The sequence below is a fragment of the Erythrolamprus reginae genome, chromosome 7 (assembly GCF_031021105.1).
Source record: "Erythrolamprus reginae isolate rEryReg1 chromosome 7, rEryReg1.hap1, whole genome shotgun sequence".
NCBI classification, from domain to species: domain Eukaryota; kingdom Metazoa; phylum Chordata; class Lepidosauria; order Squamata; family Dipsadidae; genus Erythrolamprus; species Erythrolamprus reginae.
Genome location: NC_091956.1, coordinates 52,500,389 through 52,522,674, shown reverse-complemented (window position 1 = coordinate 52,522,674; position 22,286 = coordinate 52,500,389). Strand labels below are relative to the sequence as shown.

Sequence of the window (22,286 nt, the reverse complement as noted above, 5' to 3'; positions counted from 1 at the left end):
TTTTGAGATTAATAGAGAAACCACGATCCTGTAGGATAGACATGGTAATGTTGAGCTCTGAGCAGGTGCCCATGAATTAATATGTCATCCAAATAGCATAAAATGTGGATGGGCGTGGCTCGAATGTGAGCTGCCAGAGTTCCTAGGAGCTTAGTAAAGACTCGAGGAGCCGAGGAGAGCCTGAAGGGCATTGCCCTATATTGGTAGTGCTTGCCCTGGAAGGCAAAGCGCAGAAATTTCCTGTGACCTTTGGCAATGGGAATATGAAGATAGGCTTCCGTGAGATCCAAGGAGACCATAAAGTCCCCAGGGTGGATAGCGGCTAAAATGGATGACAAGGAATGCATCTTGAATTTCCTATATTTAATAAACTGGTTCAAATTTTTAAGGTCCAAGATGGCTCTCCATCCTCCAGATGTCTTAGGGACCATGAAGAGGATGGAGTAGAAGCCCAGGCCTCTTTGGGAAGAGGAAACAGGTTGGGTAGCCCTGATAGATAACAGATGTTGAATAGCTTCTTCCATTCGAATACGAGATGGAGAAGACCTGGGGGATGGGCATGAAATAAAACGTTTGGGAGGTAGAGAAATAAACTTCAACTGTAAGGGATCCTTACAGGAATGGCACCATCTGGAGGAAAACCAAGACAGGCGCCCCCCTATGGGAATGGAATGAAGCTCACCATCTGGGCTTTCTGGAAGCTCTGGTCGAGGAGGAACCTCTTTGGTAACGGGATCCTCTACCCCTGGGGTTCTTGACTGCTTGGGAGCAAAAACGAGGGGAATACTGACCTGAGTTTCTTTGAAAGGCAAACCCCTGGTCCTGTTGACGGTTGGGACGTCAAAAAGGCTGAGCCTTGATGGCCTTCTTGTTGGTGGGCCCCAAGACTTTCTTTTTGTTAGCGGTTTCCGTGAGAAGTGGGTCCAGAAGGTCGCCAAACAGGAGGTCCCGCTTCAGAGGGCCCATTGCAAGCTGCCACTTCTTTCTCACTCACGCCTGCCAAGGGTGGAGTCATAGAAGTCTTCTGGCCGTTGTTGAGGCCGCTACTGACCTGGCTGCAAATCTTGGAAGATCGCAAGGTAGCATCCGCTACGTATTGAGCCACTGCAAAAACTTTATTGAAGTCCTGTTGGCCCCTTAGGTCATCAGGGGGGATATGCTGTTGGAGCTGTTGAAGCCATAAAAGCATTGCTCTTGAAAAGAAAGATGCTACTGCTGCACTCTTAATAGCCCAGGTATCTGTGAAGAAACTTCTTTTGAGCATTTGCTCTAAACACTTGTCTTCGAGTTTTAATACCTCCTCTGCTTCACCAGGCATTGCCGCCGCAGAATGTAAGGTCTTTACCGGTTCATCAGCTTTAGGACAAACAAGAAGGTCCTCATAAGATGGGGAAAGCTTGTATAGTTTTCTATCCTTAGTTGTGGGATTGAAGCCAAAGGCCAGGTGATCCCACTGCTTAAGCAAAGCATCTTTGAACAATTTGGGCATTGGAATGACCTCATTGTCCTCCTGCTCCTCCATGAAGTATGGTAGATTTTCTTCAGGGGGATCTGTGGAAGGAACAGATTGCTTATCATGCCTGGCTAGGCCTGTAGAAACTTTTGCCTTGAATAACAGAGATTTGAAGAGTTGAGATGGAAAGATCGCAGCTGGGGTTGCAATCTTGATTTGAGATTCCTCGTCTTCTGACAGACACAGGAACGGGTCATCTTTATCCTCTATGTCCATATCGTCGTTCTCATCCTGAGAAGGATCTGAATCCTCATTGGTTGGAATTCTGTAGGATGAGAAAAAACTCACGGGCCGGAGGGTACGTGGGGGAGGACGAGAGTGGGAAGGCACATTGATAGCCGAGAGCTTGGCATCAATGGCTTTAGATAAGGCAGAAAACATAGATTGAAACTCCGGAGGTAAGTTAGTAATGACAGCAGGTAAAGATGGAGATTCCCTGGAGGCCTGGGATGGTTCTGGCTTGGAGGGATCTTCCATAATATCTGGCCCCTCTGTACCTAAGCCCCATAGGTTAGGTTGAGGTCTGTTTAGGTTTGGCTCATCCAGAGAGAGAGCACAGGGACCCCAGAAGGAGGCAGGTTAGAAGCCTCTGGGGGGGGGGGTGTCAGGGCTAATGTGCACTTGGGCCTGTACTTTTAAACGTTTAGCTGATTTTTCATGTATTCTCTGCAGAGTTTGGTCCCTTCGCTTCTCAGCCCTGGTGAGTCTAGCCATTGTAGGGGCTCCCGAGGAAGAGGAGGACGAGGCCTGGGGGATATTATCAATTTCATCGCCAGTAGGCCTAACCTCTCTGGGACCTTTAGATGTGCCTCTCTTGGGAAACGAAGTCATGGCCTGAGAAAATTACAGGGACAAGACTTGAGCCAAAAATTTGGTGGGAGAAGCTGTTTTTAAGGGCAACGTTCCCAAGAGGAAGGGGGCCCTGCTCCTAGGCCCAGGAGCATCTGCCACTCCGAGTCAATCTGGTCGGTACCAGAGTTCGTGCCAGGGAATGGAGAGGGGCAGGCCTCGCTAACCTTAAGCAAAAGTAAACCAAAGCACACTGGTTTGGAGGCCTAGCCAGGGAGAAAGGCCTGAGGGTCTCACAGCTTACTCCATGGCCAAGCAGTGGATTTAATGGCGCCAGGCAGGACGCGCGTGGGCGATCTGCAAAGTGCCGAATAATTACTGGGCGCTGAGGGCCTTCGCGCCAAAATAAACCGCTCCGACAATTTTGCAAACACAGAGAAGACTAAAGTCCGGGGGACAATCAAGGGAAGCTTGCTAACAGTCCCACACCACAGGAGGCAAAAGCCCTTGTTTTTTACTCTTTCTTTCTAGCTTGCCGGTAACCTCCTGGCCGATTAGATTTACAAAAAAATACAATCCGGCAGCAGCGCAAACAGGGTGGTTTAGTTGAAGAAACCCCACTATCGTCGCGCCGCGGCTTCTCCCTCAGCGCCGAGCCCAGTAAGGCTGGCGCGTCAACTAAGGCAAGTTCCAAGTAAAAGATAGAATAAATTTTACTTATCTGAGTAGGAAAAGGACAAAGGGAAGGTGTTTGCGAGAGGAACGAGCCACCACCAAGTCCCACTGGATTGCAGGACCGAGCGAATTCTGGGGAAGGGGCGGATGCAGCAGGCTTTTTAAAGACAAGGTTCAGTCCCCGACGGATTGGACAGCGAGCAACTCATGTGACTGCTGGACCCGCTCTCTCAGTACAGAGAATAAATCGCTCCGAGATTTTAAAAATGGAGGGGAGTATAAAGTGCGGGGGACAATCAAGGGAAAACTTGCTAACAGTCCCACTCCGCAGGAGGAAAAAGAGCCCTTTTTTTCCTTTTAAAATCAATCCTTAGCTTGGCGGTAAACCTCCTGGCCGAGTAGATATATTTGTAAATGCAATCCGGCAGCAGTGCGAGCAGGGCGTTTGTAAAAAACGCAGGAGCCGCATCGTGGCTTCTCCCTCGGCGCCGAGCCCAGTAAGGCTGGCGCGCAACCAAGGCAAGCTCTAGTAAAAGAATTAAATTTTACTTATCTGAACAGAAAGAAGGGAAGGTGTTTTGCGAGAGGAACGAGCCACCACATGTCCTGCTGGATCGCAGGACCGAGCGAATTCTGGGGAAGGGGCGGATCCAGCAGGCTTTTTAAAGACTAGGCTCAGTCCTCCACGGATTGGACAGCGAGCAACCCATGTGACTGCTGGACCCACTCTCTCAGTATGGAGAACAGGGCGTTTCCGGCCTCCAGAAGGCCTCCGGGAAATGGGGGAAGCTGTCTATACCCTCCCCAGGCATCGAATTATGGATGTGGGCACTCACGAATGCGCGATAGCGCGAACACACACACACACACTCTTTCGGCAGCCAAGGAAAAAAAGATTCGCCATCACTGGCCTAAAGATTGCCTAGTCCTGCAATAAATCAACTTTGTTCATCTATCAAACAATTAGATGGGTATCCTTCAGCAAATCTCTAGCTTTTTTTGTTTTAATGCCATCTCTCCTGAAAAATAAAATCCTGAAAAATGTTATGGAGGAGACAGCATATAATCTCTGAGTCAATGACTGGTATCTTGAACTTTAAATATCACATTTTTTCTTCCTTGATTCTTGGTGGTTGCCTCAACAGGTCCCAGAAGTGGTTTGCCATTGCTTCCTTCCTAGGAGTGAAAGTGATTGGCTCCAAAGTCAACCAGCTGGCTTTGTGCTCAAGAGAGGATTAGAACTCATGGGCTTGTCTTGTATAGATCAAGGTTCGACAAACCCAGGCGCCTGGTCGCCAGTGGCGCCTAGAAAATGTTGTCTGGCGCCCCGACCGGTGTGCCGCCTGGGCAGGGCGCTGCGGTGCCTCTGACCTCTCCGCTCCTGCCCGATGCCGGGGTTTCTGGCGCTCTCCTGCTGGGTCCCAAAGAAGGCAGGCAGGAAGGAGAGCTCCATTCTTCGCGCCTTTTTCCCGCCTTCCTTCTTTGGAGCCCAGCAGGAGAGCGCCAGAAACCGCGGCATCGAGCAGGAACCGGGAGGTCGGAGGCACCGGCACGGCAGCGCCCGCCCAGCTGAAGGTTCCCTGTCGTCATCGGCAAGTGTCCTTTGGGGCCCGGCGGGAGGGCACTGGCGGTGGGAGCGGGGGGGGGGGGGCGCGGCTGCAGCGGCACAGGCAGTCGCGGGGAGATGGCGGGGGGAGGGGGGGGCGGCTAAAGCGGCCCCGGGCACCGTTCCCTGTACGCTTTTCCAGGGGCGCGCAGGGAGCCGCGGCCACCCGCCCGCCTACCGGATTTCCCTCCGCGCGGCTGGGGAGGTGGATTCGCCGCCCCCGCCAGCCCGATCTCCCTCCAGTGGCTGGTGACGTAGTTCTACCGCCCTCGCCAGCCTGATCTCCCTCCGTGGGGGGGTGGGGGGCGACGAACCGACGACCGGGGGCTGTCCGTCCGTGTTGGGTGGTGCAGGGCAGGCACAGGCAGCCCCAGGGGAGAACAAGGGAGGGAGAGAAAGGAAAGAGAGAGTAAGGGAGGGAGAGAAAATTGAATGAAGGAGGGAGAGAAAGAAAGAGTAAGAAGCAGAAAGGATAGAGAAAAAGGAAGAGAAAGGGAGGGGGAGAAAGGAAAGAGGGAGGAAGGGGGGGAGAGAAAATTGAATGAAGGAGGGAGAGAAAGAAAGAGTAAGAAGTAGAAAGGATAGAGAAAAAGGAAGAGAAAGGGAGGGAGAGAAAGGAAAGAGGGAGGAAGGGGGGGAGAGAAAATTGAATGAAGGAGGGAGAGAAAGAAAGAGTAAGAAGTAGAAAGGATAGAGAAAAAGGAAGAGAAAGGGAGGGAGAGAAAGGAAAGAGAGAGAAAGGGAGAGAAAGGGAGGGAGAGAAAATTGAATGAAGGAGGGAGAGAAAGAAAGAGTAAGAAGTAGAAAGGATAGAGAAAAAGGAAGAGAAAGGGAGGGGGAGAAAGGAAAGAGGGAGGAAGGGGGAGAGAAAGAAGATATGAAGGAGGGAGAAAAAGAAAGAGAGATAGGAAGGAAAGAGGGAGAGAAAGGAATGAGAGAGAAAGGGAGGGAGAGAAAGGGAATGAAAGAGGGAGAAGGGGTGAGAGATAGAAAGGATAGACAGAAAGGGAGAGAAAGGAAAGAGAGAAAGGGAGGGAGAGGAAGGAAAGAGATGAGAGAGGAAGGAGGAGACAGAGGGGGTGAAAGCGATGTCAGGTGGAGACTCGGCAAAAAACCAAGTTTGCTTAAAAAAAATTCTGGCTCCTAAATTTTTTGGCTGGCTCCTAGATTCTGAACAACTTTGTCGACCCCTGGTATAGATTATCGTATTAAAATATTCACATTGTTCGTCTATGAAGATTCTCAGTCACCCAGGTCATGGTTGTCCCAATGGTGCTTTTTCAAGAGGCAACTTACACTTTCTGGTTTTTCTTGGAAGACATTTTGCTTCTTATCCAAGAAGCTTCTTTAATTCTTCAAGAAGCTTCTTGAATAAGAAGCAAAACATCTTCCAAAACCTCCCCAGAAAGTCCAGTTGCCTCTTGCAAACGCACCTTTGGAACATTCACACTGTTCCCCAACACATTTAGAAGTGTTCTTATCATTGCATTAGTTGAAGACAAAATGTCTATTCATGTTGGCCGCTAATTAGAAGAGCTTATTTTTATTTATGGAAGCAAATTTTTTAAAATTAGATAATGAAAGGATGGAAAAAAGATCCATGAATTTTAAGCTCTTACAATGTGTAAAAACCCATAAACTGATATAACAGTAGCCAGATTATTAAGAAATTAAGGAACATTATAATAAAAACCATGTGCTCAGTGGCATCACATAAAGAGATGAGGGAGTACTGTAATCAATTACAGTTCCAGACAATCTCATAATTTGATCACACTTCCTGAGGTATCATCAATCAAATTACCATATATTCTTCAATGTATCTATGTGGACACACGTGTATGCTCACTCAAGTCATCTTTAAAAACAAAATATATCAACTTTTAAAATATTATATTTAAATACCAATATCCTATGGATTCTGTCCTCTAATTTATTATTCTAATGACCATTATACAACATGTAATAAAAATAACCACATATTCATGCTTACCAAAAGAGAAATTTTAGTAATACATTTTAAATAAAAATATAGCACACATTCTACGAATCTTACTACATAACCTAAACTTTTACAAGGAACTACTCAGAAGATCAAACAGTAAACACAGTGAAGCGCTACCAAAAAAAATTCTACCACTGTGGGCGTGGCTTATGCAGGATGCTCTGCATTTTCTTTCAACATCTTTCAGTGCAAATTGGGTGCTCTGGAGTGGAGTTCCATTTTCGCTACCCCACTGCGTCGTCCCCCCCGCGTCTGGGCAGCAGCTCACCCCTGAGTAAACAACAGCCTAATCAAGGAACTGCCAACAATAAACAACACCCCACACCAACATTGACAGGGCAACCCACTGTATATAAACATAGAGCAAACCTCATCCACTTCTAACACTGAGGATGTTAGCTACTTGGGTAATTAAATATCTTCAAGAGGGAAAAAACCCAAGCTCACAGAACACCAGACCCTACCATTCATTTTCACTATAAAACTAAATATTACTCCACAAAATGTATTTCTTATAAGGTATATAAGTCCAGAAGGGAGGTGAGAATAAGCACCGAGTGGTTAAATCTAGATTCATCATGTATCTAGTAGCAAGCTTCCAGATAGTAATGCTGTACATTTCCAACCAAAGGCCTACTGACGAGAAACAAATTAAGAGGTATTCATTTTCACATCCTTAAACTTTCCCAACAGAAGATTGGAATACTTTCAGATCTACTTCATCAATTACTGTAATTCCCAAGTGAAATTCTCAGCATAACTTCTTTCATTAACTTTAGTTAGTGCATCGGTTCTAATTGTCTCCTAGAACAGGATACTCCTTCACAATTATCCTGCTATGGAATTATCCAAGCAGGCATACTAAAACGTTATACATTAGGTTAGTTTTGAAAAGCACTGTGCATTTCAACTTGTTCAAAATAAGATATCAAAACTGTTAATTTAGACATACTGTATATCTCACTAGAATTCAAAAACCTGCTGTAACGTGTAGGGTCAGTCACAACTGTTTTGCTTCCACAATAGATATGGCCAATCATCAACTATCATAAGCTCTGTTACAGATTTGCCTTTTCAAACAATAAATTACTATGGATCAGGCTATAATTCTAATTCTTATTCAGTAACATTTGTTTGTGTTTATTCTCTTATTTTGCATTTTTTTTTTAAATTGTTTTTCTGTCCGGACTTTGTTTTTTTTTAAAGCATTTTTCCTTTGTCATTTCACTGCATACTGTACTTTTCTACACACACACACACACACACACACACACACACAAACACACACACAAATAGAGAAACATCACTGTAACAAAGGCAATTCGCCAGCAAGCTGTTTGCCCAAGGCAACTTCAAGTCATCCTAGAAGAGCATATACTCACTTGGCAAGTTATACAGCTAAACTAAGCAAAATGTGGAAAGAGGATAATTTCCAACATTAGATAATAGACCAGGTGTACAGGAAGCACTACATTTTTATTCTATCATATGGCTTATGTCTTACCTAGCTCTCAACTTGAAACAAACAATAGGTGATGTCTAGAATCAGTAATTATAATTAAAGCTATAAAGCAAGACTAATGCCCCTTTTAAGTAACATTTTTATTGAGTTATTTGTATTCATCTTTCCTCCAAAAAGCTGGAGCACTATACATATTCCTTCTTTATTCTAATAATGACTCCGTGAGATTGGGCAGTCTTATAGCAAAAAATGGATTAAAATATCACCAAAAATGATTTGGAGGTGACAAGTGTATCTAATTCTCCATCTGACAATCTAACCACAAAACTATACTTTCACTCTCGGAAGTGGAATCTTGGTGAGATAATTTTAATATGGTGCTTGCTTTTTCTTCATTATAGTATCTTTCTGTAATGTAGAGGATTCTATAGTACCTATATTAAAGATCTGTTAATATAGTCAACACGAATACATTTAGTGATTTTAAAAAGTAAAGATCTCTACAATTTACACAATAAAAGTAATTTCCGTCATACAAAAATATGCTGGATCTGATTTCTGATAAATTGATTTTATTCAAATGCATGCATTATGCCGCTATAGAATAAAATGGATACCAACTTTTTATTATGATATAAGGTAAGATGTTTATTAGATTAAACTTTTTTCTATTGTCCAAGTAGATATTCCAAAATCTGGAAGATTAGACAATAAGAAACATTTAGTGAATTTATTTATTTCTTAAATGCACCAGCATTTGCACATTTTAATTGAGGAAAACCCTTTTTCACCTCAAACCACCTAGTTTCTTGTTTTAAAACAAAACTATCTGAATAGACCTTTAAAAATATATATGTTCAATTCAACACTAATGTAACCTAATCATTACCAAAATTAGCATTTAACACTAATGTTCCAAATAAGTCTTTAATTGAACTTTAATAGGCCATCCATGAAAGATTTCCAATAACCAAAAAACTACTTTGGTATAGATATGAGAAAAAGCAAAGAAAATAAAAGATATACATACTACCAGAGCATTTAAGTTATATAATTAATGAGGCTATTCAAAATTTGTCTCAAAATTCAAAAATCAAACATGATTGTCCTACTCTTTAGTCCTTTGAAAAAGTAAAACCAGTGTGTTTTCCTATCAAAAATTTATATTTCCAACATGAAATAAACATGAATAAGCTCTACAAAATGGTTGCTCAGAAATTTTGAGAAATTTTGGATTACAGACTTACAACCATTCATTTAGTGACCATAATTACAATGGCATTGAAAAAAAATGACATATGGCCATTTTTCACACATTTTTTGCAGAATCCCCGTGGTCATACGATCAAAATTTGGACATTTGGCAACTGGCATGCATTCATGCGATCACCTTTTGTGATATTCTGACAAGTAAAGTCAATGGGGAAGCCAGATTCACTTGACAAATATGTTATTAACTTAACTATAGTGATTTGCTGAACAATGGTGGCAAGAAAGGTCATAAAATGGGTCAAAATTGTGTTGCTTAATAATGGAAATTTGGGTCAATTGTGGTTCCTAAGTTGAGGCCTTTCTCAATTTAAGAAGTTTCATCAAGAAATTATTAAAAGCAAAAAGGCACAATCCTACATTCATTTTCATAACAAAAATGTCACTAGTTTTATCCCTTTTGTTTGACCATAGGATAGCTGTTAGTTTTAACAATACGGGCAGTTCTCGATTTACAACAGTTCATTTCATGGCCGTTCAAAGTAACAACAGTACTGGAAAAAGTGACTTATGGTTGTTTTTCACATTCACAAGCACCCCATCGTTACATGATCAAAATTCAGAGGCTTGGCAACTGATTCATGATGGTTGCAGTGACCTGGGGACATGTGATCAGCTTTTGAGACCTTCTGACAAGCAAAATCAATAGAGAAGCTGGATTCCCTTAATGAGTCTACGGAGAGGGGCGGCATACAAATCTAATAAATAATAATAATAATAATAATAATAACTATGTTACTAATTTAACAAGTGCAATGATTCATTTAAGTGTGTTAAGAAAGGTCGCAAAAGGACCCAAAACCTGCTAACAAATATCTCGCTGAGCAATATTGGACTCATTGGTGATCGTAAGGACCACCTGTATTTTCTTTTGTTTTTCTGAAAAGGGATCAAAAATTTAGTATCAAATATTATTTACCATATCACAAAATTTCAGATACCTGTATCAGTGAAAGGAAAACCATATTTAAAAATGGATAATTACCAAATGCTAATTGAAAATCATAACCTACCAAAACATATAAAGTAGATATTTTTATATTTACTACCTTTATAAGGTATTCTAGGGATGTTCTAACTTAAAAATATTTACAGATAGAATGAGTTAGAGATTTAGGGATAAGAAGAAATGATTTGCTTGTATACTTTAACATTATTGACCTACCTAACAATCACTCCCTAACTATCTTTTCTTTCTTCTTCCAAAAACTTACTGAAGTAAAATTGCAACAATATTAATAGCAATTAGGCTGAATAACAGGACATACACAATTTGGCAGTCTGAAAAATGAAGATCCTTCCTTTTGTATAACATTTTGAGTGACAAAGAAAACATTTGTATTCAGTCTGTCAATTTTATGCAAAGCAGCTTCCTATAGATTTCCTGTCCCAAAGAGGCCTATAAAAATATCCAGGATTTAGAATATTAATTCATCCCCCCCCACCAATATATAGAAAAACAAAAGACACAAGTAAATTCAGAATGAGGCTAAAATTACTTTTTCAGTTACAACATTATATATTAAGTTTGCTTTATATAATTTCTGATATACTCTTAACAATTATAGAGTATTACTCATAATTGATGTGTCACCTGCTCTTTTCACACACACACATCCCAGACACCATATATTTTTGCACTATTAACATTGCAGACTTTGCCACCAGGCTAGGGAGATGGAACATTCTGTTTTACAATGCCCTGACCCAACACAAGTTAACTCTACCCCCCCAAAGAAATTCATATCAATTTCAGTATTGATGATGAGATTAGATCATACAACTGCTCTTCAAATTTTATAGTAACCATTTCAAATACATAAGCTGTTCCCTAGGGATTTTACATAAGTAATATGAGTTAAATGCATATGATAAAGTTATCAACAATATAGATTTGCAAAAAAAAAAATGTGAAATTGTAATTCCAGAGACACAAAACCAGACCACAATGCAGTTAAATACTGTTTTACTCTAAACCATTATTTAAAAATAAGTGCATAATGAATTAGTAAACTCCCATTTAAATTTTAGGAGTGTACAGCATGGCCCAAATGCACTATTAAATATACTGAAGCAACAATAGTCCAAATAATGTGGCTGATTTTTATTTTTTATACAGATTGTACATTTTTCTGAATGCATGTCTAAATGTAGAGCCAAACTCATTCAAACAATATTACCATAAAAATATTTTTCCTCTATGTTTGCAGCTATTGACAAAAGGCTGTTAACAATCTATTCTTATCTTTAAAATGTAGTGCTTAGCAGAAAAAAACATATTTATTAACAAAAGAAAACAAGTTAAGTAAGCAAGTTACTCACAAACCACTAAGTTTAAGATCTGGGCCACAACAGAAGAGAAAAGGTACCCTCTGCCAAATAATAAAGGTTGATGTTTTTATGGTGAAGTGAGTTTAATTCCAAATGATAAAAGAAAATTTAATATTGTAATGTAATGAAACCTGATCTCAGACTAAAACTAACCAAGAATTAAAACAATTAAACAGATTTCAATATTATGTCCTTTCCAGTAGGATTCCTATAAAATATTCCTTTTGGTCTCTCTTCAAAGTTTGAAATTTAAAAACCATTAGTTTAAGAAAACATGTGTTATTGCAAGAAGGCATTTCCTTCTATATTTCTTGACTGAAAGATCAAATTGCCCTGATACACAGCTTTGTGCAGCACTCCTGTCACATTTTGTTGTGCTCTGATCTTGTAATGCATGCACAAACATGTTAATGCAGTATCCATTATTACTAAGGAGCTTGTGCTGAAGCAATAGAGAGGGAAGGGACACATATGATACACACCCCCAGACACTCTTCCCTTCCTAACCCACTAATGTTTACATATGTACTCATTTTTATCAGCAAAACAAAACTCCCCTTAAAGCCGCCCCACCCGCCCCCAGCCAAATGGATACCGGAGACAATATTCCCAATAAGGCTACCATGGCAGGGCCACTTCCAGATGGAAAATGAAATCCACAAATGCCTTTAGAGACCATTGCATTTAGGTGACACAAGGGACAATATCTGATTTAATCATCCTTCCTCAGCCCAGCGGTGGGAATGGTGCTTGTGCCCTCACAAAGGGGTTACAAACGTTCCAAACGTGGGGTCGAGCGTTTCCTTCTCTCCCCATTTATTTGTAGGGAGCTGGAAGGTGTTTTTTTTTTTTAAATCCCATCTGGAGAAGGCCCCGCTTCAAATAAATCTTCCCGAGGTACAAAATGGTGGATGCGAGCTTTAAAAGAAATTGCCTCCTTCATTGCAACCTATGCTAATCAGTCGCAACCCCCTTAACACTGCGCGGGGGAGATAAACAAAACACGCCGAGACCAGCCCTTCGGAAACAGGCGGATTTGCATGTACGTGTGTACACCTCCCCGCCACCCCCGCAAGACACCGATGTTACAGACCTGATGTCATGTAGCCCCGTGATGCCTGGGAGAGGAACGCTGGTGGGAAATGTTTGTGCAGGCGGTAGTCCTTCTCGCTGCGGGACCTCATGCGGTCCGAAGCCCGGTCAGAGAAATCCGAGCTCGGCCAGGCTCGCCGTAAGGTGATACTTCGGGTCTTCTTCATGCTGATGCTCCCCGCAAGCTAATCCCGCACGAGGAGCCGCCGCGGCATGAACCAGGCAGGCCTCCCGGCTCGCTTTTACCTCAGCCTCCCTTCACAGGCAGCGCTCGGGCTGGCAGCGCGGCGCGCAACCTGGAGCCCCCGCCTCGTCCATCGCGGTTCCCTCCGCGCCCGCTTTCCCTCCCGCGACAAAGAGACCGCCGCGTTTACGCGCGCCCCGCCACGCATCCCCCTTCACGGGCGCTCCAACCAGCTTCCATCCCGAGTCGTGTGGAGGAAAGGCAAACGGGGCGGCTTGGAAGGCGGGGGAAGAAGAGCGGAGCCCTCGACGGCGTGGAAGCAGCGCGGCGGGTTGCAAAACAATAGCTCGAGTCGGCGCGGAAGGCAGGGCTCGGCCGGCGGTGAGCCGGGACACCCGAGGCCCGAGCAAATCAGGCAGCGCGCGCTCGGCCTGGGGGCACTGACCCCGAAGGCGGCGGGGGGGGAAAAGCAGGGGAACCTTCGAGCTGCAAAGCCATAGGAATCGCCCCGAGGGTTGGCAGCGGCCAGAGGCTGGCTTCCCCCACTTCCCTCCGTCAACCTATCAGAATCCAAGCAAACCATCAAGGAGGCAGCCTAGAAAGCATGGCTGCAGCAACCATTCTTCCCCTTCGCAGCGCCCACCGCCTCGCCTCCCGCTCTGGCCGCGCATATGCCTCCTTCGCGCACTCGTTGCCTAAACCGACAAGCGGCGGCGGCAACAGTAACAATCGCCTTCACTGCAGAGGGCTGAGGCGCCCATCTCCATCGCGCTCCCGCGGCGGCGGCAACAGCATCCCTCGCCAGCCGTTCCTCCCTCTCACTCCGCCTGGCAAGGTTATTCGCCTCTTCCCGTCGTTGAAGGCGCGCTCGCGTCTGTCTGTCAACCGCGCCAGCGGCTAAAGCCCGAAAGGCGTTCGGACTGCGAGATTAATCCGAAATGGGTTTTTTTTTTCTCTCCGAAAATCCGCCTTGGATCGTCTGCTCGCTTTGCCCCCGCTGCTGCTGCTACTTGCTTGCTGCTGTTGCTCCTCCCCTCCGAAAATGGTGAATAGCTACTGAAGGACAGGAAAGAAAGCAACAAACCAACCTTATGCTAATCGAGAAGCTGTCTTAGGTTACACGCGCTGAGCGAGGCAGCCTGCAAACTTTCATAGAAGCCAGCCTAGAGCTTCTCCAAACCTTGGCTTGGGCTCCAGCCACCATCAGATTTGTGGATTTACATATTATCATGTTATTCCATTGCAGTGGGCAGGCTGTTCTACACCCTTTTCTCACAAAGGAAAGGCAGCAAAACAAAAGTCTGTAATTTTGGTATAAAAAAAAAGAAAAGAAAAACAAGGCCAATCCCCCAACTAGACAGTGATGGTGATAAAAGAGCCCCATTTTTGTGAATGTGTGTGTGTGATATATATAGTATGTATGTATATATATATATCCAAGCAAATCAAAAATTCAGCAAAAACATGTGATATATGTATGTATGTATGTGTCATATGTTTTTGCTGAATTTTTAAAATTAAGGGAGACTAGGATAGCCCTATTTCGGCCTTGTTCTGGCCTCATCAACTAGCCATACCCTTACTGGGATTTGATCCTTGGGCTTCTGCCTTGTAAGGCAGAGAATTAACATCTAGGCCACCAATCTGATCCCTTCAGCTTTGTACCAGGGAGGGAAATGCATATACAGTACTGTATATATACTCAAAAAAAAGGAAACACTCAAATAACACATCCTAGATCTGAATGAATGAAATATTCTCATTGAATACTTTGTTCTGTACAAAGTTGAATGTGCACAACAGGATGTGAAATTGATATGTATGTGTCTACATATATATACACTAATATTACTGACCTGAAGGCGGCTGGGGAATATATATACAGTGTGTTCGCCCTAGAACAAGGACAGAAGCACCAGCCTGAAGATGATGAGTGGGACCTCGTCGAAACGTCGCCAGAAATTTCTAAATCCTACACGGGGAAAAACCCGAATATACCAAGACCGTCATACCTGTACCCGTGAAAATCTACGAAAACATATATATATATAGTGTATGTGTATATATATATATATACACACATACACTAATATACATATATATACACTAATACACTGACCCCGAAGGCGGCGGGGAAATGTATATATTCCAGTATTGGTGAAATCACATTCACCATCATCAGGCTGAATTTTTGGGTTCATGGTGCTTTGAATATGTGATTTCACCAAAATGTCGCAAAGATGTCAAAATGTCAAAATATTAGACGGGGAAAACCCAACTCACAACAATCTACATACATATACAGTACCTGTGAAAATCTAAGAAAACATTATATATATATGTCACATGTTTTTGCTGAATTTAAAATTAAGGGAGACTAGGATAGATCTATTTTGGCCTTGTTATAGCCTCATCTGCTAGCCATACCCTCAGTGGGATTTGAAGTTGCAGCCTTTGCCTTGTAAGGCAGAGAATTAACCTCTAAGCCAGTGTTCTCTTTTCTGGAAGTTGAAGTCCAAATACCTTCAAGTTGCCAAGGTTGGGAAACACTGCTCTAGGCTACAGGATCTGATCCCTTCAGCTTTGTATCAGGGAAGGGTTATATGTTTTTTTTTCTGTCGGATTACCCTGTGTACACACACACAAACACAGAGAGAGAGAGAGAGAGAGAGAGAGAGAGAGAGAGAGAGAGAGAGAGAGATTATTGATATACCTAAGTATTTTAAAATTTAAACACCAGCAACACAGAGCTGATCATCAAATTTTATGAGGGTTGTTCTGTGTGTGAGATGAAAGACTTAATTTGCCACTGCAATTTAATCAGACTGGAATTGTTTTCTTTTCACCATGGGCTCCTTGATCATAACAAAACTGTTGCTCACAAGAACTACTAAGAACTTATTTTCTTCCCAAGGACAAGGTTTCCATTTGTTCTTACCCAAGAAACATTTTTAAAATAAAATTGCATTTCCAGCAATATTTTGTACTCTACATACATACTTTATATGTATAGAAATACCATAAATCCTATCTACATTACCAAAGACACTTAGCACATTCTTCAGAATTGTTTGTTCACCAAAACCCATAGAATGCTGTAGTGGTTAAAGTAATAGATTGGCACTGGGGAAACCCAAGTTCAGTTCTTAATTATGGAAGCTTAATGGGTAACTTTCTGCCAATTATTCTCTCTTAGACCAACAATCTCACATGTGGGAAAAATGGCAGGTGAGAGTTATTCTGCCATCTTAAGTCTTTAATAGGAATATAGAATATACAGTATATAGAATACAGTATACAGAATATACAGTAGCAAATAAATACAAAAATATGTTTGTTCTAAGAAGATATCCACATACAAAAACCTGCAGACAATCTCACAAGAAGGTTTCCTACAAAATGTTTATCCTTCTGAGCATCAGCAGGGATAACTATTGAAATAATAGGCCAGTGATGGCGAGCCTTTTTTCCCTCTGGTGCCAAAAGAGCGTGCAAGTGGTATCCTTCGTAATATTTAAGAATGTCTATAACAGTGATGGCGAACGGTTTTTTCCTCGGGTGCCGAAAGAGCGTGGGTGCTCACTTTCGTGCATCTGCAAGTGCCCACACCCATAATTCAATGCCTGGGGAGGGCGAAAACAGCTTCCCCCACCCCCCAGAGGTCCTCTGGAGGCTGAAAATGGCCTGTTTCCCAATTTCAGATGGGCCCAGTAGGCTCATGTTTAGTAGCCCTCCCCAGGCTCCAAAGGCTTCCCTGGAGCTGGGGAAGTGTAAAAACACCCTCCTACTTCTCCCCCCTCCCCCAGAGGCTCCCTGGAAGCCAAAAACACCCTCCCAGAGCCTCTGTGTGAGCCAAAAATCAGCTGGCCAGCACACACATGCATCTTGGAGCTGAGCTAGGGCAACGGCTCGCGTGCCAGCAGATAAGGCTCTGCGTGCCACCTGTGGCACCTGTGCCTTTGGTTCGCCATCACTGTAGTAGGCAGTTCAAAGTCATGATAATTTCTCAAAAAAGTATCAAGGAAAATGATTGATGGTTATTTTTGTTAATGCTTCCACCCCCCACCCCCCGCAAAAAACCCCAACCCACATAGAAGTTAAAGAAGTTCATATTTCTTATACAGACATACTGGGTACATCAGATTATAATTAAGATGAAATAAAACTTCATATGCATATGTCTGTGGCATATTAAAATGAAATGCAAAAGCAACATTTTCTTTAAAATGACGTTAGCACCCTGGCTTGTTTTGAACTGGATTTCCAGATCCAAACAAAATGGTTAACTGAAAGCTCTCTAATTTATTCAGGATAATGAAAAGAAACAAGAAAAAGCCTCAGATTATTTTACCTAAGGTATTTCCAGCGAAGAACAAAGCTAATTTCTTGCCATCCTACCTCATTCGGAGTAGATGTGCTTTTCCTATGATAGCTTTCCCAACCTAGTACCATCCAGAGGAATTGAACTATTAATCCTCAGCAATCACTCAACTAACAAGGGAGTTCCCCATAAGGACAGTTGTCTCTCTCCACAATCACGTGGTTACATTTTGAACACCATTTATGACTGTTTGCAGCATCCTGCAGTAATGTGACCACAATTTGCAGTATTTTTTGTTGGAAACCTGTATTTTCTTCAATTTTCTGGTAAAAACATGTTAATATAGACAATGAGTTTGCTTAGCGGCAATAGCAAAAAAAATATCATAAAATCAGGTCATTCACATGATTACTATTTAACAATTGGCCCAACGTATGGCCATAATTTCAGATTCAATTATGATCATAAATTGAAGACTACATAGTTCATAATTTTCAATTTGACTGGTGCTTTGACAATGGAATTATAGACCAAGAAAATTAGACTCCAGCTTGAGGAAAGTTACTATGTAGAATTTTAATTCCCATCCTCTAGCAGACATTTTGGCCACTATTTGTATGATTTATCACATAGTAAATAAATAAAGGCTCATTAAAAATGTGGAACTGCCTTTATTCAAATCTGATTTGCCCATGATAATGTAAACAAGTGAGAGGTTGAAGAAAGTTCAGATTATTAATTCTAAATCAAGCATGTCCAGTGCGAGAAAATCCTTTGCCTTAGATTTATCCATGCCTATCAACTTACTATACAAGCCAAGAAGTACATTTACCCATCACTTCAGTAACAATAACAATCATCACACAATCTGTCTTCTTTACAATGAAAAACCATGTCAAATACTTCCTTCTCTCTGCTTTCTTTCAATACATTAAACCTCTAGAGAATACAACCATTCTTTAAATATACTTCTTACTTCTTAAATCCTAGAGGGGGGAGAAAAAGGAAGGGCCTTCTTTGTTTACAGACAAGCAAATACATGGAACTGACAATTGATCATTTATCAATTTCCCATTTAAACAATACAAAGTCCTGGCAATTATTTTTTTTAAAGCCATCTATAATAGCATGGTGAGTGATTACATCATGCCATTTCAGATCCATAATGTTTAATTGCCTTGGGAAAATATATATATTAAGCCACCCGCTCTCCTACAAGATGACTGTGAGTGGCTTACAGGTTATAAAACAAGCAAGAAATAGAGTTTTAAAAAATATTAAGGACTAAAACCAAACTTGGAGAACTAAGAGCCAGATCTGATGGAGATGAGGTCTTCTTACCCCATCAGCCATCTTTAGCAGTGAGCGCTCCCTTCAGGGTTCCAACCCAGCTTGCAAAGCCAAGTTTTGATATCCTTCCAGAAGTCAAAAGAAAGAGGGCATTTCTCACCTCCAGTGAGTGGTGCAATGTTACATAGGGATGGGACCAAGGATGAGATCCAATATGTTCTGACAGGTTCTGGAGAACCGGTAGCAGACATTTTGAGTAGTTCAGAGAACCAGCAAATACCGCCTCTGGCTGGCCCCAGAATGCAGTGGGAGTGGAGATTTTGCAATATCCTTCCCCCAGAAGTGGGGAGGACATGGAGATTTTGCAATATCCTTCCCCTGCTAAGCCTACCAAGCCACACCCACAGAACTGGTAGCAAAAAAAAAAAGATTTTACCCCTGGATGGGACCACAGAGGAAAAGTCTCTTCTGCTTCACCTGGCCTGCTTCAATTCTTTAATTAATTAATTGGATTAAGATATTTTGTATTGTATATTTTATATGTTGTGAGCCGCCCCGAGTCCTCGGAGAGGGGCGGCATAGAAATCCAATAAATAAATAAATAAATTCCTTAGCAGACAGTGGGGCAAGCTTGTCCCACTGGGGAGAAACGATAATAAAATATATAACTGGAAACTACTCATATCAACTAGATGTAATACTATCTGAACACCTGGATATGAAGCTAAGTTTTATCCTGCTCTAATTCCAATCATATGTGGTGAGGAGAACACTCAAAGGCCACCTGGGTGCTATGTATTTAATCCCAAACCAAACATCTTCATTTTGCTCAATATAGTACCTGTAAATTTAAAATAATTAAACATAACTATTAAAATTGAATGCTTTATATAAAAATAAATTACTGTAAGCAGCTAAATTTCAAAGAACATTTTTAAAAAATCAAAGAAGACATCATGGACCACATGCCCCTATTCAGATGTACACAATCCCTGGGTGATTTCCTCCTATTTTCTTCAGCCTTTCAAATAGAGCTAGAAGGCACTAGTGGGCTATCACCAGTGTCTCCACCCTGGAAATATAATCTCTTGGCCTGAGATCAAAGGCTCAGCTCAGCAATAACGAAAATGCAGCATTTCAGCATTCAGTGCAAATATCTTTTGAAACCTTACAGAGTTTGTGGGTTCAGGGTACGTTTCTTACTTACTGTAAACAGATGAAGACCTGAAAATGTTTTGCTAAAATTGAAATAATACGAAAATGGGGGTCAGAAATGATATACAGTGGTACCTCTACTTAAGAACTTTCCTAGATAAGATTTAAGATTTAATTGGATTTGTATGCCGCCCCTCTCTGAGGACTCGGGACGGTTCACAGCATGTACAAAAAAAACCAGGAAACAGTAATAACAATCCAATTAATAGTACATTAAAAACAATCTTTAAAATTCTAATTAAAAAAAGAACCGGGTGTTCAATATTTTTTTGCCTCTTCTTAAGAACCATTTTCTACTTAAGAACCCGGGCCTGGAAAAATTTCCCAGGAAATTTGAGAGCGGCACAAAGGCCCGGACAGTTTCCTGCCATTCCCCCTGGGTTTCTCTCTGGCGCAGTATACGGGATGCAGCCTCGCGCCAGGTATATGGAAGGCGCGTGCTTCTCCTTGCTGCCTCAGAGTCCCTCTTTTTTTTTTACGCGTTAAAGTTTTGGATTTTTTTGGATTCACCTCACCTTCCTTCAGCAGCAACTGCCCTCCTCCTCCTCCCACCCAAATTCCAAGCTTTTATTTCTTTCCTAATGGATTCATTCATTCATTCATTCAATTTTTATGCCACCCTTCTCCGTAGACTCAGGGCGGCTTACAACATGTTAGCAGTAGCACTTTTTAACAGAGCCAGCATATTGCCCCCACAGTCCAGGTCCTCATAATTTGCACGCATTATTTGCTTTTACATTGATTCCTATGGGAAAAATTGCTTCTACTTACAAACTTTTCTACTTAAGAACCTGATCACGGAACAAATTAAGTTCTTAAGTAGAGGTACCATTGTATCTGCTTCACAAAGTTAAAAGGAATGATTGCTAAATAACTAACACTATTCGTTGAAGTTTTAAGTGAGACATACCATAGCAAAAAAAATTTATGGAGGAACATTATAGATCAGTAATGGTGAACCTTTTTGGTACTGAGTGCCCAAACCAGAATGCGTGTGAATGTGCATGCACCAGAGCAGCGGAAACCCAAAGACCAGCTAGCCAGGGCACGCGTGCTTGGTTTTTTGGCCATTTTCAGGCTGTTTTCCGGGGCTCTGCTGCCCATGAAGATCATGCACACTGGAAAACAGAAAAACTGCTGGTACTGGCACACATGCCCACAGCCAGACTCTGTGTGCCACCTCTGGCACACGTGCCATAAGTTCGCCATCACGGCTCTAGCTATACATGATATCATTTGTAGCGAGTATTTCCATTATCTCTTTTCAGGTCTGTTTCTGAAGATTCTTTTTGTGAGCCTGGTATCTGGTGGCATTTATTTTAAAGAACACCTTCATTCTGAGCACCTATCACCAACTGGCACGGATTGCAACTTTTGGCTGCCTATACTGTATATGATTATTGATAATGTTATAAATTAACACTTCACTTACTATTTGGCTTGCTTACGACATACATTTGTGGACATCATACTAGCAAAACTATGATTATTTTAAAAAAAATGATAGAATGAAAATAGGCAATTCATAGCCTGACAAAGTAAGAACAGGATTTCCAAATCCTGAAGACAAGAGCCATTCAGTTATCTTCAGGCTAGTCTGCTGCTTACCAAAAAGGCGGCAAGTACATTATGTTGCTAAAATAATCCAGTGATAATTACAGAACGTTTTAAGCTTATTTCAGATCATATTTCTTTCTCCCCCCCCCCCCAATTCTGGAATGCTTGCTTCTGTCGGCATCATTTCACCCACTTTTACTCTGCTCTATAATAGATTTGTTTTTCAGTCAACTTGTGCAGGTTCCCTCAATCACAGAACGGACAAGTCGGCAGCTTACACAGCAGCATCAAAACATTAAAAAAAATTAAAAACCCATGGTTGACAACAATTGTACCACAATCTTAATTTCCTGAAAAGTCTATTTGGAGAAGTAATATTTACCAGTATACACCTTACTCCAATTCTCCGTTCTGAGTCTACGGAGAGGGGCAGCATACAAATCTAATAAATTATTATTAATTATCTTCTGAAACTGTAGGGTTTTTTTAGTTTATAATTCCATTACAACATATAAACAGACTGGATGAGTCAGCACAGAGGTTTCTATATCACTTAGATACAAAGTTCGATGCTTATAGGCATGTATTTCACAGGTTACAAGCTTTATATAAACTTATGTAAGCTTATGACTAAGTTTTAATATGTATAAAATATAGTACATAGCACCTCAAATCCTAAATATCCAATAATATATTTGCCAGTTTAAGAACGCTTCTGACAAAGTATACATGATTTACTCTCAGGATGAAACTGTATACCAGAAGAGAAGAAAAAAACTAGAAAGTTAAACTTATTGTATAGACTCCTATCATGTTCATAAAAAAACATACAAGATTCACAAGCACATCTAATTGAATACTTTTTTTTCTCCACAGGGAAGAGGTATCAGCATTTAGGTTTACTTAGCTGGTTTAAGATTCAGATTTCATCACAAACATATCATACTGCAGAAATCATGCAAGACACTATGGGGTAA

General features: G+C 41.8%; 1 protein-coding gene across 2 annotated transcripts in view; it reads right to left on the bottom strand.

Moving 5' to 3' along the window:
• STOX2 (storkhead box 2) overlaps window positions 1–22,286 on the bottom strand; it is a 210,117-nt gene that overhangs the window by 113,316 nt on the left and 74,515 nt on the right. Inside the window, exon 1 of one of the 2 annotated variants that reach the window (XM_070757507.1) lies at window positions 12,744–13,015. The exons of the other annotated variant lie outside the window; for it this stretch is intronic. Coding sequence (XP_070613608.1) covers window positions 12,744–12,909 — 166 coding nt within the window. The 5' untranslated portion in view covers window positions 12,910–13,015. Of the gene's footprint in view, window positions 1–12,743; window positions 13,016–22,286 lie in introns of those variants that run through there. 2 annotated transcript variants of the gene reach the window in all.